The sequence below is a fragment of the Paramormyrops kingsleyae genome, chromosome 19 (assembly GCF_048594095.1).
Source record: "Paramormyrops kingsleyae isolate MSU_618 chromosome 19, PKINGS_0.4, whole genome shotgun sequence".
Lineage (NCBI taxonomy): Eukaryota > Metazoa > Chordata > Actinopteri > Osteoglossiformes > Mormyridae > Paramormyrops > Paramormyrops kingsleyae.
Genome location: NC_132815.1, coordinates 956,344 through 974,493, shown reverse-complemented (window position 1 = coordinate 974,493; position 18,150 = coordinate 956,344). Strand labels below are relative to the sequence as shown.

Below are 18,150 nucleotides of genomic sequence, written 5' to 3'. Positions count from 1 at the left end.
CCAAGTCATGTGGCCTGGAAGAATGCCATAAGTGAGGTCGTCAGGGTAGAGTGCTGTTACTCTGGGCAGGAAATGTAGGACACACAGCACCTTTGAGGAATGATGCATGATAGATATTAGTGTGTTTGTCTGTGTCTGTGTGTCTGCAGACTCTCGGCTTGTTTGCTCCTGGCCCACAAACTGACACATCTGAACTGAATGCTGTTTCTCTAAAGTGAAAAGGGTTAAAAAGGCCATACAAACAGGAAGTGACCTTGTCATGTCCCACTGCTGTCCTCAGTGATTATTTTTCAAATAAAAACACAAGTCTGCTGCCATTCTGCTTTGAACTTGTCTGCTTTGAAGTCTGTGTTAATTGTGGGAAGAGGATGGTAATGAGGAAGGAGATTTTCCAGGGGGTCGGGTTTCAGGCTGCGTCCCCCCCCCCCCCGCTTGCTTGCGTAACACAGCAGACCATTCGGGAAATGTCACTAAGCTAATAGTGTTTTATGATAGCGCTGCTTTTATTTCTGTGAAAAGAGACAATCAAAGGAGAACATTGTTTGTTGTGTGGCCCCTGTGCTGAGCCCATGGCTGCTACCTAAATAACTAAGAGTATTTCGAGTATTTACAGAGGTTAATATCTGGGTCAGCTTCCCTGCCATTCAGAAATCCTGATGCCGAAGCTGTTTTTATTACATTTTCTAAGGTTAAGTCAATTTTAGGGTCGTGCCAAAAAATACTCATTCTCCCCATTCTCTCCGAATAGACCTTAAACACACAAGCAGATGAGGAGGAGGAGGAGTTGCAGCTGGAGGGGTGTGGCTTGATCTGGGCTCTGTCCAATGAGGCTGTTGCCACACAGAGTGGGTGTGGTTGAGAGCCAGCAGACAGGCTTGCAGCGGAGCGATCGACGCGTTTACCCTGAGCATTGGTGCGGTGGAGAGAGCTTGAGGGAGAGGAATCCGGGGAGAGCAAGGGGGGCGTCCGAGCCGGAGTGGTGCTCTGAAACAAGCTGAGGAGGAAGACGGGAGCATGTCCGCTTGGGGAACGGCCTTCCCGGAGGGGCACCGCCGCTAAGCCGGGCTGCCGGCTGAAGGTCTGCTGCTCCACCACTGCTGACAAGGTACTGGCTGCTGTGCCCCCCCCCCCAATGGCAGGATGGTGTTTATCATTCAGGCATCTGTCGGTTTGCCCCGAGGGGTCTGTCAGTGTTCTGGCTGGGTGGGGGAGGGGGGTCTTTGCAGTGTCAGGTGAGCGATGTGCTGCTTATGCTGTTTACCCCGGCGTCAGTGGTACACAGCCAAGCCGTGTGCGGGAGCGTCTCTGCGCTGCAGCCGCGTGCCTGTCCTTCCCCTGTGGGACTCAGGAGGGCTGCACATGAGATTGGGGGTAGGGGTGGGGGGCGCCGGTATCGCTCCCTGACGCAGGAGGAGTGTCAGAGTAGGATAACGCGCTGCACAGGATCCGTACGTGCTTCTGTAGGAGGGATCTGTGCCGAGCCTCTGTGGTGCAGTGTTGGGAATCTGTGTGTGTGTCTGCGTGTGTGTGTGTGTGTGTGTGTGTGTGGGAGACAACTGTGAATGAAATGACTACGTTTTGCTCTACGTAGAGGCAATGAAAATAAGGACATCTGAAACAGAAACACACACATATACATATACACAATCTCTCTCTCTCTCTCTCTCCCCTAACCCCCCTCCCCCCCCCCCCCCTCGGTTCATTTCATTCCCATTCAATTCTATTAACCGTATTGACATGGAGAGAGATCCCCCCAGAAACCACTGCTGTCAAAGCAGAGCCTCAAAGAACATAAATATGGCAGAGAAGAGGAGACCTTGCAGACTCCACACCCAGCCCTGCAGCCCGCAGGCCCCGCACAGACACCCCGCCAGCCCCGAGGATCCGTACACGGGCCCCACACAGACACCCCGCCAGCCCCGAGGATCCGTACACGGGCCCCGCACAGACACCCCGCCAGCCCCGAGGATCCGTACACGGGCCCCGCACAGACACCCCGCCAGCCCCGAGGATCCGTACACGGGCCCCGCACAGACACCCCGCCAGCCCCGAGGATCCGTACACGGGCCCCGCACAGACACCCCACCAGCCCCGAGGATCCGTACACGGGCCCCGCACAGACACCCCGCCAGCCCCGAGGATCCGTACACGGGTCCCGCACAGACACCCCGCCAGCCCCTAGGATCCGTACACGGGCCCCACACAGACACCCCGCCAGCCCCTATGATCTGTACACGGGCCCCGCACAGACACCCCGCCAGCCCCTATGATCTGTACACGGGCCCCGCACAGACATCCCGCCAGCCCCGAGGATCCGTACACGGGCCCCACACAGACACCCCGCCAGCCCCGAGGATCCGTACACGGGCCCCGCACAGACACCCCGGCAGCCCCTATGATCCGTACACGGGCCCCGCACAGGCACCCCGCCAGCCCCGAGGATCCGTACACGGGCCCCGCACAGACACCCCGCCAGCCCCGAGGATCCGTACACGGGCCCCACACAGACACCCCGCCAGTCCCGAGGATCCGTTCACGGGCCCCGCACAGACACCACGCCAGCCCCGAGGATCCGTACACGGGCCCCACACAGACACCCCGCCAGTCCCGAGGATCCGTTCACGGGCCCCGCACAGACACCCCGCCAGTCCCGAGGATCCGTTCACGGGCCCCACACAGACACCCCGGCAGCCCCGAGGATCCGTACACGGGCCCCGCACAGACACCCCGCTAGCCCCGAGGATCCGTACACGGGTCCCACACAGACACCCCGCCAGCCCCGAGGATCCGTACACGGGCCCCACACAGACACCCCGCCAGCCCCTAGGATCTGTACACGGGTCCCACACAGACACCCCTTCAGCCCCGAGGATCCGTACACTGGCCCCATACAGACACCCCGCCAGCCCTGAGAGCTACACGTGGGCCCCACATGGAGGGGATATCCAGGCTCTGCTCACTCCTTGGTCTCTCTTGCCCCCCAAAATAGAGAAGTGGCTTCAGTATATGGGAAGATTCTGGAATTTACAGAAGGATTTCGTTTTCTTTATGTAAAATTATACAAAGCCATATCAAATTTCTTTGGGTACAATAGCATTCTATTGTTGTGTAGTATGTAGATTTGCTCTTTGATTTTTGTTTTGCTCTCAAGCTCGTGTGACACCCTGCTCACGGTGAGCTGCCACCCCCTGCTCCCCGCCCTCTTTGTGGTACCAGGTGTTTGTTGGCCTCTTTAGTGTCTGACAGTCACGGGGATTCTGCAGCATTTTAAATGGGCCGGACCCTGACCTGGTAGTCCTGACTGGCTTTGATGCTGGACCCCATACTGGAATCATTCCAGTTTGTGCTGCCTGTCTAGCCTGTTCCCAGACTCTCTGGTGGTCTGCAAGCCAGTCTGACACGGCTTTAAACCTTGCCTAGAGCTCCACCACAGCAAGACCTTGCTATGTATTGACCTACAGAGATGGTCCTTTTAACCTCTGGTTTTGAGGGAATAGTGAGTTATTAAACGGAAGTTGAGCTGGGCAGTGATAGGCGAGTTCCCCACGGGCCTCGGGCCACGAGAGACAAACGCGAGGTTAGCACTGAAGGTTCTCCACTTTAAGCTGTAAGTGTTTAGGGCCAACCGGATCTCGGAACCCCTCCTTCAGTTTCAGCTGAGAGAGTTTGTAGCTGCAGAGCTTTTGGAACCCTGCGTGATACTCTGTGGTGTGATGTCAGTGAGGAGCTTTGGATCTCTGGAGGCTGGAGATGCATGCCGTTCGTAGTCTCACGGCAACGGGGGTCAGATGTTCACGGCAGGTTTTTAGCGATGCCAGCACTGTCTCTGGATGGGAAGTGCGTCTTTGCGGCATGGCGCGGTCTGTCGGAGTGATATCTCAGTTGCTTTTCCTCACAGAGGAAGGGATGTGCCTGTACTGAGCTTTGGAGAAGCCTGCTGGCCCCGATGATCTCAGAGGCTCTTTTTACCAGTTATCACAGTCTCTGTGTTTTACAGCCCAACTACAATATTTAAACATCACAATGCGTTCCTGGTCCGTGGAAGGTGTAGCTTGGAGTGACTGAGTGCGTCTTTGACCATGTATGCTGCAAGAAATCTGCATTGCCATGGCAACAGCAGCATTGTAAGGGATTCCCGGTGGTGTGTCCGTCTCCCACCCCCCACCCCCCACCTGCCACACACACGTCCTTCCAGAGAAATCCATGACGGGGGCATCCGGTCGCCGTGGGCGACTGCAGTGACAGTGTCGAGCGACGAGGCATCTTGTCAGGTGACTGAGCAGCCTGTCACTCTGGGGGGGGGGGGATGCTGCTATCATCCCTGTCCTCATTTGTGGGGGGTGCTTTGCAGAGAGCTCTGCTCATGATGCAGGGTATGGATTCGGGGGGAGAGAGGAATAGCAGCCGGGGCTGTTGGAACTGAGCCGGCGCCGTCACTGAATCAGGGCAGCGGGGGCCTTACTGCCGATCAAAGCGCTTCACTGCTTTTACATATTAGACATTATGGTCTTGATATCTGATTTTTTTGTAGGTATTCCAAGAATCATTCTTTTTATAGTCAACTTTGATGGTGGAAGGGTAAATGACAATTATTGCCATTTAACCACCATTAATTATCAGTAATTGTAAAAATGTTTCTTTTAGAGGACTTACTCTTTTTTTTTGACAAACAAATAAGAGGCACCCCTCATGATTCTATTTGTGGTGAGCAGATAAAGGGAGGGAGGATGGATGGATGGATGGATGGATGGAAGGGTCGAAAAGACTTCAACCAAAAAAATAATAAGCAAGGTGCTGAAACGATGCAGGTGGAGGTACGAAGGAGATGAATCCTTTTTTTTTTTATCATATACAGACTAGAAGACTGTGGTTTCCCTGTTTGGAACATGGGACAGATCAGAACAGCTAGAAACGCATCAGAGGACGAGGGTGAGCCCCCCTCCCCCAATGTCTGAGCCGTTTTTAAGTAAGGCTCCTCTCCCTGACAGGTTCGTTAAACATGTCACCAAATGAAAGCCTGTTTTCTGACATGTTGCTGTATCAGCAGTCGATGCTTCCCACGTGATGGATGCTGTTCCTTCTGCTGCAGCAAACAGAGCTTGTGAGAATCCTCGTTATGATGGAAATCGCTCGCAAGCGCACCAGCTAACTATACTTTTCCTGGAGCATATTTTTTACATTGTTGTCCTTTTGCAGACTGTGTGCTAGTGCTTCAGATAAGGTGAGCAGACGTGCTCTGTCTGCTGCTCTCCAATGATGACGAAGTTCTGTCTCCATTACATACAGGCTTGGAGTCCCGGCCATGGCTGGTTACACATAGCGCATGTGATGTGCCTTTGTCCCCAAGCTAGCCTTGGTCCTTGGCCCCGGTTTTCCTTCCAAATGATATTGGTGCTCCGGTTGCACACGAAAGTGACTCAAATGTCGTGTCCCCATTGACAGAGAGGAGCCCCCGGCCACCAGCTGTTAGCCACTGCGTGTGTTTGGGGCAGTATCCAGAGCGCACTGAAACCCAGCCTGCTCTACCCACTGCGTGTGTTTGGGGCAGTATCCAGAGCGCTGAAACCCAGCCTGCTCTACCCACTGCGTGTGTTTGGGGCAGTATCCAGAGCGCTGAAACCCAGCCTGCTCTACCCACTGCGTGTGTTTGGGGCAGTATCCAGAGCGCTGAAACCCAGCCTGCTCTACCCACTGCGTGTGTTTGGGGCAGTATCCAGAGCGCTGAAACCCAGCCTGCTCTACCCACTGCGTGTGTTTGGGGCAGTATCCAGAGCGCGCTGAAACCCAGCCTGCTCTACCCACTGCGTGTGTTTGGGGCAGTATCCAGAGCGCTGAAACCCAGCCTGCTCTACCCACTGCGTGTGTTTGGGGCAGTATCCAGAGCGCGCTGAAACCCAGCCTGCTCTACCCACTGCGTGTGTTTGGGGCAGTATCCAGGGCGGTGAAACCCAGCCTGCTCTACCCACTGCGTGTGTTTGGGGCAGTATCCAGGGCGCGCTGAAACCCAGCCTGCTCTACCCACTGTGTGTGTTAGGGCAGTATCCAGGGCACGCTGAAACCCAGCCTGCTCTACCCACAGCGTGTGTTTGGGGCAGTATCCAGAGCGCGCTGAAACCCAGCCTTCTCTACCCACTGCGTGTGTTTGGGGCAGTATCCAGGGCGCGCTGAAACCCAGCCGGCTCTACCCACTGCGTATGTTTGGGGCAGTATCCAGGGCGCGCTGAAACCCAGCCTGCTATACCCACAGCGTGTGTTTGGGGCAGTATCCAGGGCGTGCTGAAACCCAGCCTGCTCTACCCACAGCGTACTGCTGTCCCGATATTTCCCCTGAAAGCCCTGATCTTCGATGTTAGGTCTGCAGCTGTCAGTGAGCTGTTAGTGGGTCTGGCACTGTGTTTCAGGATAGGCTGAGAGTCTCGCACTACGTCTCCCTTTGCTCCTACAGTCGGCCGAATTCATGAATTCATCAGAGGGGTTACTGCCGTTAGTGTCTTTTTAAACACTGATGCTCAGAAGAGGAGCTCTGGAGTAAATGCTGAGTGGCTCTGCATCCTGTGGTATAACTTACTGTTCTTTGTCTGGGGTTGTTATTAACTTTGGTCAGTGGTATTAGTGTCCAGTAATGGAAATATTATACTGGTTGTGTGTTTAATATTTGGCCATAACAAATTCGTTATCAGAATTTTGAACTTAAGATCAGTATCGGTACAAGAGACAAGTTTCCATCTGGATGGGGCCTCAATTTGCTCATTTTGTGACTGGGATGGAGATGCCCATTGTGTGGGAGAGTGGGCTAATATGTGACATCACAGCACTCGAGGGAGGAGAATTGACTGCCACGTCTGTGGTCATCACACTGGGCACCATCACCTCTGCAGTCATCATGCTGTGCGGTTTCACAGCAGGAAGCGGCTGTGTCGATGAGGTTTGGTATGTGAAGTGATTTGGCTTTCTGATTTCAGTGGCAGCTCTGGCATGTACGACTTTCATATAATGCTTAGTTTCACACATGAAAGCTTCTGCAGGTCCAGCGGAAACCCAGTATATGAGAGCGTGAGATGATGGACACTGTGGATCTGCAGCCTTCGAGTGCTGGGGGTGGGCGGGGTTGGGGTTTGTCTGTGGCCCGTGGGCCGGCACTGCAGTCGAGCTGCGGCCAGGAGATGGGCACAGCGGCCTTTGCGTGAGTCAGCATGATGCACCACCGAACTTCTGATGAATTACCTCCCATGGGGACAGAATCGTCAGGAGCATCTGCAGACAAAACATAAAGCAGCAGCCTGAGGTCAAGATCTCTGTACTGAGTTAGAACCGCGGATCGGGTGTCACCGGCGGGGGAGGGCTTCTCCTCTTTGTGTGTTGGTCAGGGGGGTTTGTCACTGACACACGGTGGTCCTGATGGGGGAGGGGGGGTCTCCTCTGTGACTCACATCGCCTCCCGCAGGCTGGAATTCATCTGCTCTCCCTGGTTCCAGCATGTCTGTCTATCCCTTCTTCGGCAAAACTGGCACGCATCAGAAGTTAGATTAGTGATCCACATCACAGGTAGGTTGCCAGTTCAAGTGCCACGACGGCAGATGGAGATTCTTAAACAGAACTGCTCTGGAAGAAGGCTTTAGGGCTGGTGTCTAGCTTAGTGCAATAGGAAACTGAGTCTGTGTACAGAAGGTTGTGGGTTCAAATCCCATACGTGGAAGCATAATCGTATCACAGTTGTGCCCTTGAGCAAAGGCCCAGCTGCTGTGGGGGGGGGGCTGGACACTGCCCGAGCCTGCCGACTGAGCCCAGCCCCCACCTGTATGTATGTTTGTGTTATGTCTCTCGGAGAGCGACTGTGACGCATTGTGCCCGCTTTCTCAGGGTCGCTTGCTCCATGGAGGGAAATTGAGCTATTTCTGACAAACAGGTTCTCATGTGTTCTGCTGCACAAGCCTTTGGCTCCGTGTACCAAACATCCCTCTCAGTTTGTTTATGTGAAGGCTGTTGTATAAGATCAGGGCATATAATCATTTACAAGATTTGCGTAATATTTATAACACCATGGCGTTTCTGTTCTTAGTCATAGCCCTGTGTGCTACGGCACACTAACAGTGGCTGATTCTCCCTGACAGAGAAGGTAGGTGTGATTTAGAAGCATTTTCACAGGCTTTAATGTCTCAGCGCTGTCTTGTTATTACATTTGCTTTCAGTGAGTAACACTGAGCTGAGATTTACTATAATTACTGGGAGTAATTAATCACCAATTAATAATTCATTAATTAATTACACTAATTATCAGGAGTCTAAAGTAGAGTATGTAACACAGACCTCTGGCTGTGTGTCTGCTCAATGCCAAGAGACGTCCACGTTAATGTGGATTTGAATATATGTCTGCCCTTCGTAAAACGCAATAAGGCACTTTTTCATTGGATTCTTTTGCATTATGTGTACTATAAGAGTGGAGTATTTCCAGATATTTATTACTGCATGCACCCGACATGGCAGCTGTTGGATGATCTGTTTTGGTCAAACGCTATGCGGAGCCCTGCTCGCTCTACTCTGTTTCCATGGTAAGAAAATCACTTCCATGGAGTGCTGACCCTGAGCAACGTTCTGACGATTATCGGAATGGATTCCCTAACCCTAACCCTAACCCTAACCCTAACCATAACCCAATGGGACAGACATCACAATCACGTGCGGCGTGCTGAAAGCACGGTGACTTCTCATTTTTAACTTTTGTTAAGCGACTCGGGTAACAAGCCTTTTGTAATGTGACAGGAATCCACAGAGGGCCGCTTTGGGCATCTGGCGCCGTAAGGGTGGGGAGCCAGGTGCTGTTTGAATGGGCGTTAGGGGGTTAGATTTCGTGACCTGTGTTGATGGGGAGGTGAGTAACTTCACCTGAAGCCCTTGTGACTGGCTGAAGCCTCTTCTTTATCTTCATTGGTTGGCATAGAAGTTGTTTGATATCCACCAAATGGGACAGATGGAGTGGTGTGATAGGACAGTGTGATGGGACATCTTGTGGTTCTCTCAGAACCAACCAGGAAAGGTTGAACTACTCCTTAGACCCAATTGCACTCAGGAGGAATGGTGCTATAAATCAATGAGTTACTGCTGGCATTTAAATGCCACATATAAGAGGACATGTGTTTGAGTTCTGGGGAGACACAGAGGGCAGCAGTCTGAGCCATCATGTCATTCACTTGCTATAAGGACCAAAGCAGTTTTCCCCTGTAGTCGTCGTTGGGTCTCTGTCAATACAACCCCATTATAATGGCATTATAAAACTCAAGAAGTAGAGCTGGCTGAAAAACGAGCCTTCAGAGGAGATCTGAAGGTTAGCTTGAAGCTGAAGCAGGCAGTGTGAGTGCCCCGGGGCCATGGGCGGAACATCCGCGTAGTCATGATCGGCATGAGGCTGAAGCGGGCGGTGTGAGCACCCCGGGGGCGGAGCATCTGCGTGGTCATGATCGGCATGAGGCTGAAGCGGGCGGTGTGAGCACCCCGGGGGCGGAGCATCTGCGTGGTCATGATCGGCATGAGGCTGAAGCGGGCGGTGTGAGCGCCCCGGGGGCGGAGCATCTGCGTGGTCATGATCGGCATGAGGCTGAAGCGGGCGGTGTGAGCGCCCCGTGGGCGGAGCGTCTGCGTGGTCATGATCGGCATGAGGCTGAAGCGGGCGGTGTGAGCGCCCCGTGGGCGGAGCGTCTGCGTGGTCATGATCGGCATGAGGCTGAAGCGGGCGGTGTGAGCGCCCCGTGGGCGGAGCGTCTGCGTGGTCATGATTGGCATGAGGCTGAAGCGGGCGGTGTGAGCGCCCCGTGGGCGGAGCGTCTGCGTGGTCATGATCGGCATGAGGCTGAAGCGGGCGGTGTGAGCGCCCCGGGGGCGGAGCATCTGCGTGGTCATGATCGGCATGAGGCTGAAGCGGGCGGTGTGAGCGCCCCGTGGGCGGAGCGTCTGCGTGGTCATGATCGGCATGAGGCTGAAGCGGGCGGTGTGAGCGCCCCGTGGGCGGAGCGTCTGCGTGGTCATGATCGGCATGAGGCTGAAGCGGGCGGTGTGAGCGCCCCGTGGGCGGAGCGTCTGCGTGGTCATGATTGGCATGAGGCTGAAGCGGGCGGTGTGAGCGCCCCGTGGGCGGAGCGTCTGCGTGGTCATGATCGGCATGAGGCTGAAGCGGGCGGTGTGAGCGCCCCGTGGGCGGAGCGTCTGCGTGGTCATGATCGGCATGAGGCTGAAGTGGGCGGTGTGAGCGCCCCGTGGGCGGAGCGTCTGCGTGGTCATGATCGGCATGAGGCTGAAGTGGGCGGTGTGAGCGCCCCGTGGGCGGAGCGTCTGCGTGGTCATGATCGGCATGAGGCTGAAGTGGGCGGTGTGAGTGCCCCGGGGCCGTGGGTGGAGCATCCGCATGGTCTTCATTCGAGCCCAGAATAATGAGCCTCAGTAAGGGTGCAGCTCCTGACATGGAGCACGAATATGATTCCCATGCCCATCTGCCTGTGTCTTCTGTTCTCATCCACGGCTTTTTATGATTCCTGTCTGAGCCCTTCCTGCCTTTCTTCTCCTCTAAAGACTAATGCTTTTTGTTCGGACGAGCAGCGAGCCCTGCTGCTGTCACGCAATCTCCCACCCTCTGGAGCCCCAGGGCGCACAGTGGAAGAGCTGTGCAGGAGGCCGAGCGGCTGAGGACCTGACGGCTGTGTTCAGGAGGAGCATACAGCCGGGCTGCCTGGGAGAAACCTGCTGCTCGCTGGTCATACATGGAGTGGTGGATCCCCACCAACGTACCACAACAACCCATGTGCCCAAAGACACAATGAAGGCTACCCTGCTTGGCAGAGAGCTTTGGCGGGGGTGGGGGGGGGGGTAAATGACATGAGTAATGTGATTGGGACACTTGAACGCGCCCCGAGAAGGATGATACTTGGCTGCCTTGAGTGAGGTGGCCGCTCCGCTCACATCCACGAGGGAATGTGCGTTAAGCTACCGGCAATACAGCTGGGGAGCAGGGCGAGTAGGTCGGGGGTGGGGAGGAGAACATTCTGGCTCGGATCCTTTCTTTGTGAGGCAGCAGTGACTAACAGATGTAGGAGTGGGGTGAGACCCGTCTCAGACGAACAGCTGGGAATTTCTCGCCTGTGCCAGGGAGGTCATGCTGTAGAACAGACAGCCTGTGTTCGTGCTTCATGCTCCATGCCCTGTGCTCAAGACCCTGTGCTCCTGTTCTCCACGCCCTGTGCTCCATGCTGCTGCCTCCCCAGGAACCCACTGGCTATTAGTGATGAGCCTTGTTTGCTTTTCTTCCAGAAATCTGTGCCACAAGAAAAACCACCGTCTCTTTTGACTCATTCTGATCAGTTTTTTGGTTTGCTGGCTGAGTCTTTAAAACGCTGGACACCCTTCAGCCCCCGTATCAGTGGGGGCTCTTTTACCGGGGGAAGTAACCACTATCAGCATGATTTTTAAGGCATGATCATCTCGCATCACTGCAGGGTCCTTAGCAGTGTGGTCTATAAGAGGTACGGCCGCAGCCAACACGCTTCAGCATCGCTACCGTGAACCCAGGGGCCTGGGATCGGAGGTATCAGCTCTGCCCCTGGTGATGCAGGACTCCCTCTCTGCTCGGGCTGCTTGCATGCCGTCCCTCTCAGGGAGGATGGACTTTGCTGAGTGCTGTGTTTCTTGAAAATCAATCATCTGACCATTAGCTTGCTATTGAGCAGCTAATAGGCACAGAAAGGTGGCCATTGACCTGTGGCTTTGTGCTTAACAGACAGAGCTGTGACTGACCGGCCCCAGCCGTCTGTCCCTTTCATTTGTCCCCTGAACGTCCTGCTGTCTCCGTCCTCCTGTCACTTTGGAACATATATTTTTTGCACCCAGTTGTGTCCGTAATTCTGTCAGACATTTTTTGTTGTCTAACTTCAGCTCCGGAAACTGAAATCATTGGTCCCCCCCCCCAATCCCTTCTTTTATTTTGCTGTCTGAGGGTCCAGTGCACCTGCTGTCTGCTTTTGTACCCGCTGTCTCTCATGGCTTTGCTGCCCACTGCCAGTGCCTTAGTCCTTTCCTATATTGCGCGGTGACTGTTCCATATTTTTGTATTTTAATCAAATTTGAATGTTAGTGTTCTGTCAGTTAAGGTCCTGGTTGATACTTGGTTTCCCAGCAAACTGCATGGCACAGTCTTAACTGCAAACTTATGAGACTCCCAGCCAAACCTCATAGGGAGAGTCAGCCTCCTCAGCTCTTAGCCAGTTGGCATGACTACGGGTTGCACTCTTGCCATTTTTCTGGTTTTTTGTGACGCTGTGCACTGAGCCGATCACTATGCCTGGCACCCCGCTCTGACCCACCTCTACTCCTCTCTCCCCTCCCCAGGGAACCGTAGTTTGACACCAGTAGCCAAGGCGGTGGCAGTGGCGGCGCCCCCCAAAGGCCATGGCCCCCCGTAAGCGTGCCACCCGGGGCTTCTCCTTCATCTTTTGCTGCTTCCAGAACCATGAGCACCCAGAGATCACCTACCGGCTGCGGCAGGACAGCGACTCGGCACTGCAAGTGCTGGAGCCTGCCCTGCCTCTGCCGCCCAGCGAGGAGGAGCTCGACGGCATGTTCTCCGAGCTAGTGGTACGTTGCTGGGGGTTGGTGGTGGGGGGGGCTGTCTGGCCTGACGTCATTCGCTTAGTGCTTATCCAGGATGTTTCTCATATGGTGACCTAGCACTGTGGTTTCATCATTCTACCAGTTTCACAGCCAGAAAATTCCGGAAAGTACCGTGTTGAAGGGGGTGGGGGGGAGGGAGCTTGTGAAATGCCTTTAGGCAGGACACTGAATCGCTAATCCAGAATATCTAGCAGTATATTAACCTAAAACTGTATGTCACATTAGATAAAATAGGCTGTCAGGTATTTTAACTGGTGTCCTTTTAATAACAAATCTTAATAAATCTCACCTGCTAGGCCATGACTATATCTGCTTTAAAGATGAATGACTACAGGATTGGCTCAACTGAAGAAAGAAAGGGGGAAAAAATCCAGTAATCCTCTAAATCTGCACTAGGAGAGATGGCCACTTCCTGATGTTACTAGGGCAACAGTCAGTTAATTGTTTAGCTGATTTAATTGTCTGTCTGTTTTTGTTTGGTTAGCAGTTTGTTTTTTATGGCTAATTTGGTGATTATTGCCTCAAATCTATAAGAGCCTTGAGACACTGTAATGGCATTTAAACATCCCACCTTTCCAACCATATCACCACCCAGGACACCAGGGATGCAGTGCTGCCTCCCTCCAGTGCTGCCTCCCTCCAGTGTGGCCTCCCTCCAGTGTGGCCTGTCTCCGGTGCTACACTTCTCCTGTGCTGCTTGCTCCTGAGCTGCCTCTCTCTGGCTCTGCCTCCCTCCAGTGTGGCCTCCCTCCAGTGTGGCCTCTCCGGCGCTGCCTCTCTCTAGCCTGGCCTCTCTCCTGCTAGCTCTGTTTCTGCCTCTGCACGCTCGGGCTGGAGCTGCTATATTCTCCATTAAAGATCCGCTTTTCCACGTCGGATGCGAGACTGAATGAGGACAGAGACCGTACTCGTGTGCCGATTGCTGCGGAGCTCTAGGTCTGTTATGGAAGCCCTTTTATACCTTAAATCTGGTGAAAGCTGTTTAACTGGCCGTCTTGCTGCTGCCTGAACTCACTGCTTAGCTGCAGACATCTGGGTGCCAGATTGCTGTGTTGCTGTGCTTGTAAGTCAACACTGAAGTGAGCTGTGGAGCTGAGAGCTGCCGTTTCTCTGCGAGGTGCAGAGGGTCAGGGATGGGCTGTGAGACGTGAGAATGTAGGTTTGCTTTGATAACACCGATGGTCCAGTTCTTCATTCTGCCCATAGAGGCTTAATTTCAGACTATTTGAACTAGATAAAATTAGCAACGGATCAAACCAGTTTGGTTCTGGTGCTAAAATTGACTCTGAACCAGTTCTTCTTGGCCTGTCAGTTCTGTCCCAGTTGACTGTGAGTTTGCGAGCTGCTGCTGGCAGAGTGGGGTGGTGCTGGATGATGTCCTGTCCTACCGGTGCGGGTCAAAACCCGGAGCAGAGCGGCAGGGTAGCTTCTCCGGTTGCTGTGTGAGGATTGACCCTGTTTCCTTTTTTCTTCTTGCATTCCCATAATGCCTCTTCCTGCTCATGCTGGCTCTGCTAGGAACCTGGGGCCTCCTCACTTTACCTTTAACCATTGTGGCTGGATCAGTGGCTGCTGAAGATCAGAGGTCTGAGCCCCCCCTGCCTCAGATACTGATCAGAGGCTGGCCATGAGCCCCCCTGCCTTGGTTGCAGATCAGAGGCTGGCCCTGAGCCCACCCCTGCCTCGGGTGCAGATCAGAGGCCGGCCTCGAGCCCCCCTGCTTCGACTGCAGGTCATGGGTCAGCCCTGAGCCCCCTACCTCGGCTACAGATCCTGGGCTGGCCCCGAACCCCCCTGCCTTGGCTTCAGATCTGAGGCTGGCCCAGAGCCCCCCTGCCTCAGCTGCAGATCAGAGGCTGGCCCTGAGCCCCCCCCCTGCCTCGGGTGCAGATCAGAGGCCGGCCTCAAGCCCCCCTGCTTCGACTGCAGGTCATGGGCCAGCCCTGAGCCCCCTACCTCGGCTGCAGATCATAAGCCGACCCAGAGCCCCCCTGCCTCGGCTGCAGATCAGAGGCCGGCCCCAAGCCCCCCTGCCTCGGCTACAGATCAGAGGCTGGCCCTGAGCCCGCCTGCCTCTGCAGCTCAGTTAGCCCCTGGTAACTCCTAGAAACTCATGTGGAAAACTGATGGATTCTCAGCTAACATGGACATTAAGAAAAATGATGATTAATTTGCAGTAGAAGTCTTGCTGTGAACTTTCAGTTTATAAAAAGTCAGATTTTTATCAAAGTTCATTAGTCACAAAGTCAAACTGTGGATATTTTTGTAACACAGTGTGACCTGCGGATGAGGGAGACCCCCAAGCCCCCCACTGTTGTCGACCCCTTAGGGGTTCGCTGCCAAGCTGAATGGACAATGTCTCCTGTGAACATTAAAACCTGCTAAAGTTTGGCACTGTAATGTCACTGGTACTAAACCCCGGCCATTTATGGACAGCAGTTCTGTGTCGTTCACTGCAGTTCCATGCATGGTAACTCTGCTGGCCGACAGGCAGAGTGGAGTGTTGTCATCTCGACCCCCCCCCTCCGCCTTCAGCACTCCACGTGTTCCTATTTAGTGACTTGCACCTCTCTCTCAGAGCATCACAGCCATGCTGTTGTTCAGAAGGTCGGGGCCCCTGAAAGTCGGGGCCCCAGAAGGTGGGGCCCAGCCCCAGCAGCCCTGACAACTACGGCCCTGAAGCTGGTGCGCTGGTATGCCATTTGGCAATAGGTGTTCCCCCCGTTCAGGTTATCTCTCAGTGCACCCATCGACAGACAGGAAGGAGAGTGCTGGAAAATCGGCCAGACAGGAAATGAGCCGGGTGCCATTTCCTGTGCCATTTGTCACAGTGCAATGGGTAGAAATGAGTCTGTCCTCGGTGGGCAAAGACAGGAAATAACTCATAAAGAGTTTGAATGAGAAAGTGGGATGCTGGGAGGGGGGAGGCGATTCCTGCTGGGAGGGGGGAGGCGATTCCTGCTGGGAGGGGGGAGGCGATTCCTGCTGGCTTGCTGGGGCGTTAAAGCGAAGTTACACACACGTTACCTATGAAGCCAGAACAGGAGAACCTGCTCCCGTAATAACATGTCATAGCCATGTCATAACCATGTCATACCCATGTTATAGCCATGTCATAACCATGTCATAGCAATGTTATAGCGGTGTCATAGTCAGTGTGTCTTTGGGGTTTCGCTGTGGCTCATTCTGTCAGACTGTGGTCACACACCTACAGGATAAGGGGTTCGAACCCCAGCTCCACTCTTTGTTTATAGAGTTTGCATGGGTTCATTACTACAATCTGAAGATGTAGTTACAGTAATTGGTGAGTGTGTTATGCCTATACAGTTTGGGCCCTGTGATGGACTGTCGTCATGTACAGAATGTATCGCAGCCTTATGCCCTGTGCTGCCTGACATGGGCTCCAATACCCTCCAGAGCCCTGCCCAGGATAAATACTCGGATGGATGGATGGTTGGTAGGTGGGTCTCTTGGACTTCTTGCTGGCATCTGTGTAGCTTATAGTGAGTCTTTCCGTCTGGCTGACATTGTGCTCTGTGCTCTGTAGACCCGGATGCAGGGCGGGACTTGCTCCTCTTCCAGTCCCAGTTGTCACAGACGTCGTGTTGCACATTTATGTCTATTAAATCATGTCATTTGCTCCCAGGAATTGAAAATTAGGCTTCAGAAGGTTGGGGCAGTGGATTCCCTGCAAGGAGTTTATGTTCATTAGCAGCCTTTGCAGAAGGGTGACGTTGTTTCGGCGGGGGGGTGGGGGTTGACCTGTGACATTGGTGTGTAAGAGGGGCTGCAATCTGCTGTAAACTAAAGCAGAGCCTCATTTGTTTTTCCCAGTGTTTGATGCTTTGTTTGATTTTAGTGTTTGCTGAAAACACGCAGAAATTAAAGTAGAGGAAGCAGCTGACATTCGTAGTACGGAACTAAGCATTAACTAAGCATAACTAACAAATGCTACTGACACCCCAAAAACTCATAAAACAGTGAGGGATGCAAAAAGTTTTTAAGAGACCCATTGTTCTGTATTCATTGGTTGTAGCCTCCAAAGTGTGACTGAACGCGTTTCTGTACGGGGACACAGGATTGGAAATTGGCGCTTGCTTTATGTTTGAGACGGTGATTTATGTGGGCAAATGACTCTGGTTTTGCATGAACTGCGTCTGATTGAATCCCGGAACTATTATGTTGTACCGAAGGCTGGTTTGTGGATATGCACAAACAATGGTTGATTCCCGTCTTCTGTCGCTGCAAAAATGCAGCAAATATTTAGTTCGAAATATTAGTTAGTAATGCTTTGTAATGTAGCTCGGTAATGTTTCATAAAGAGAATGTTTTTACTGTTGCTAACTTAAGTTACCATTAGCCTAAACATTCTCTTTCAAAAGCAAACTCAAAATGTCAACAAACTCAAAAAAGTTACACGGCCATCTTCATGTGTGGAATCGCCCTGTGTTATTCATGTTGTTTTTATCTGGTGGAAATGAGGGCCGGTTCTCAGGTCGTGTCACGGTACCACCAGAGAACCAGCTCCCTGTCCGCACCGGCAGTGAAAAAGCTGCACTAAAGGTCACCCAGAGTCTTGACAAAGATGCTCCTCAAATTACCGAAGTGACGGTGAGCTGGGATCTAACGGCCATAATGAAACTGAGGAATGGGGAGCGAGATGTTTGCCTTTGAATTTCTTACTGAGTACAAAATTAATCTCTGCCGTTTGACTTGCGTGTTATTGGCCCACTGGGAGAGAATTCATTAAGCCAGATTGTTTCGTTTTTTTTCGTCTGCCTTAAGTTATACGTAAGTGTGCATTGAACGGCATTGTGGAGCTGTGAGGTCTCCTGCTTCACGAAGGGCAATGAGGCCCTCACTCACGAAGGCCTTCGAATGAGCACTGAGATTCACTATAGCCATACCAGCAGGGTGATGTGGGACAGAGTGATGTGGAAATCCTCTTGGCTGTGTGGCGGCAGCCATGCAGACATTTAGTCACAAAACAATCGAAAAATGTCACTGTATTTTCTGGGTAATCACTGTAAACATGGTCAGAATGCTTTGGCACGTCTGTGCTCCATTCAGCAGGGCCAGCTGGATCCTCCCCCCTGAAGATATTTTTCTTTCTTTCGTGTCTCTCCCATCCCGCAGGATGAGCTGGACCTCACGGAGAAGCACAGGGAGGCTATGTTTGCCCTTCCCACGGAGAAGAAGTGGCAGATATACTGCAGCAAGAAGAAGGTGAGTCTGTTTCTTGCCACTGGGGGCGGCACCGGTCAGTTTGTGGAGGGAGGGGGGACGGGGGCCCAGTGCAGGAATGACAGAGGGGCACAGCTGCCTGAGCTCCGGACACTCCCTAGAGCTTTTTAAGCAAGATGACATCCCTGTTATCCTACACCCAGCCCCCACACGCCCCAGTGAAACAGTTTTTGGGGGAGCCCAGATTTCAGAAAGCGCCTGTGTACAGAGATTCCGGGGGTGTGAATTCCTCAGGAACAGAGAAGTTGAGTCAGG

The 18,150-nt window shown here is 53.3% G+C and overlaps 1 protein-coding gene across 6 annotated transcripts in view; it reads left to right on the top strand.

Annotated features, from left to right (window-relative positions):
• LOC111844470 (disheveled-associated activator of morphogenesis 1-like) overlaps positions 1-18,150 on the top strand; it is a 62,449-nt gene that overhangs the window by 20,929 nt on the left and 23,370 nt on the right. For 4 of the 6 annotated variants that reach the window (XM_023812966.2, XM_023812968.2, XM_023812967.2 and 1 more), the window contains 2 exons: positions 12,370-12,615; positions 17,788-17,877. In XM_023812966.2, the coding sequence (XP_023668734.1) occupies positions 12,430-12,615; positions 17,788-17,877 (276 nt within the window). In that variant the 5' untranslated portion in view covers positions 12,370-12,429. Of the gene's footprint in view, positions 1-748; positions 1,106-12,369; positions 12,616-17,787; positions 17,878-18,150 lie in introns of all 6 variants that reach the window. The other 2 variants (XM_023812970.2, XM_023812965.2) reach the window with 1 other exon arrangement.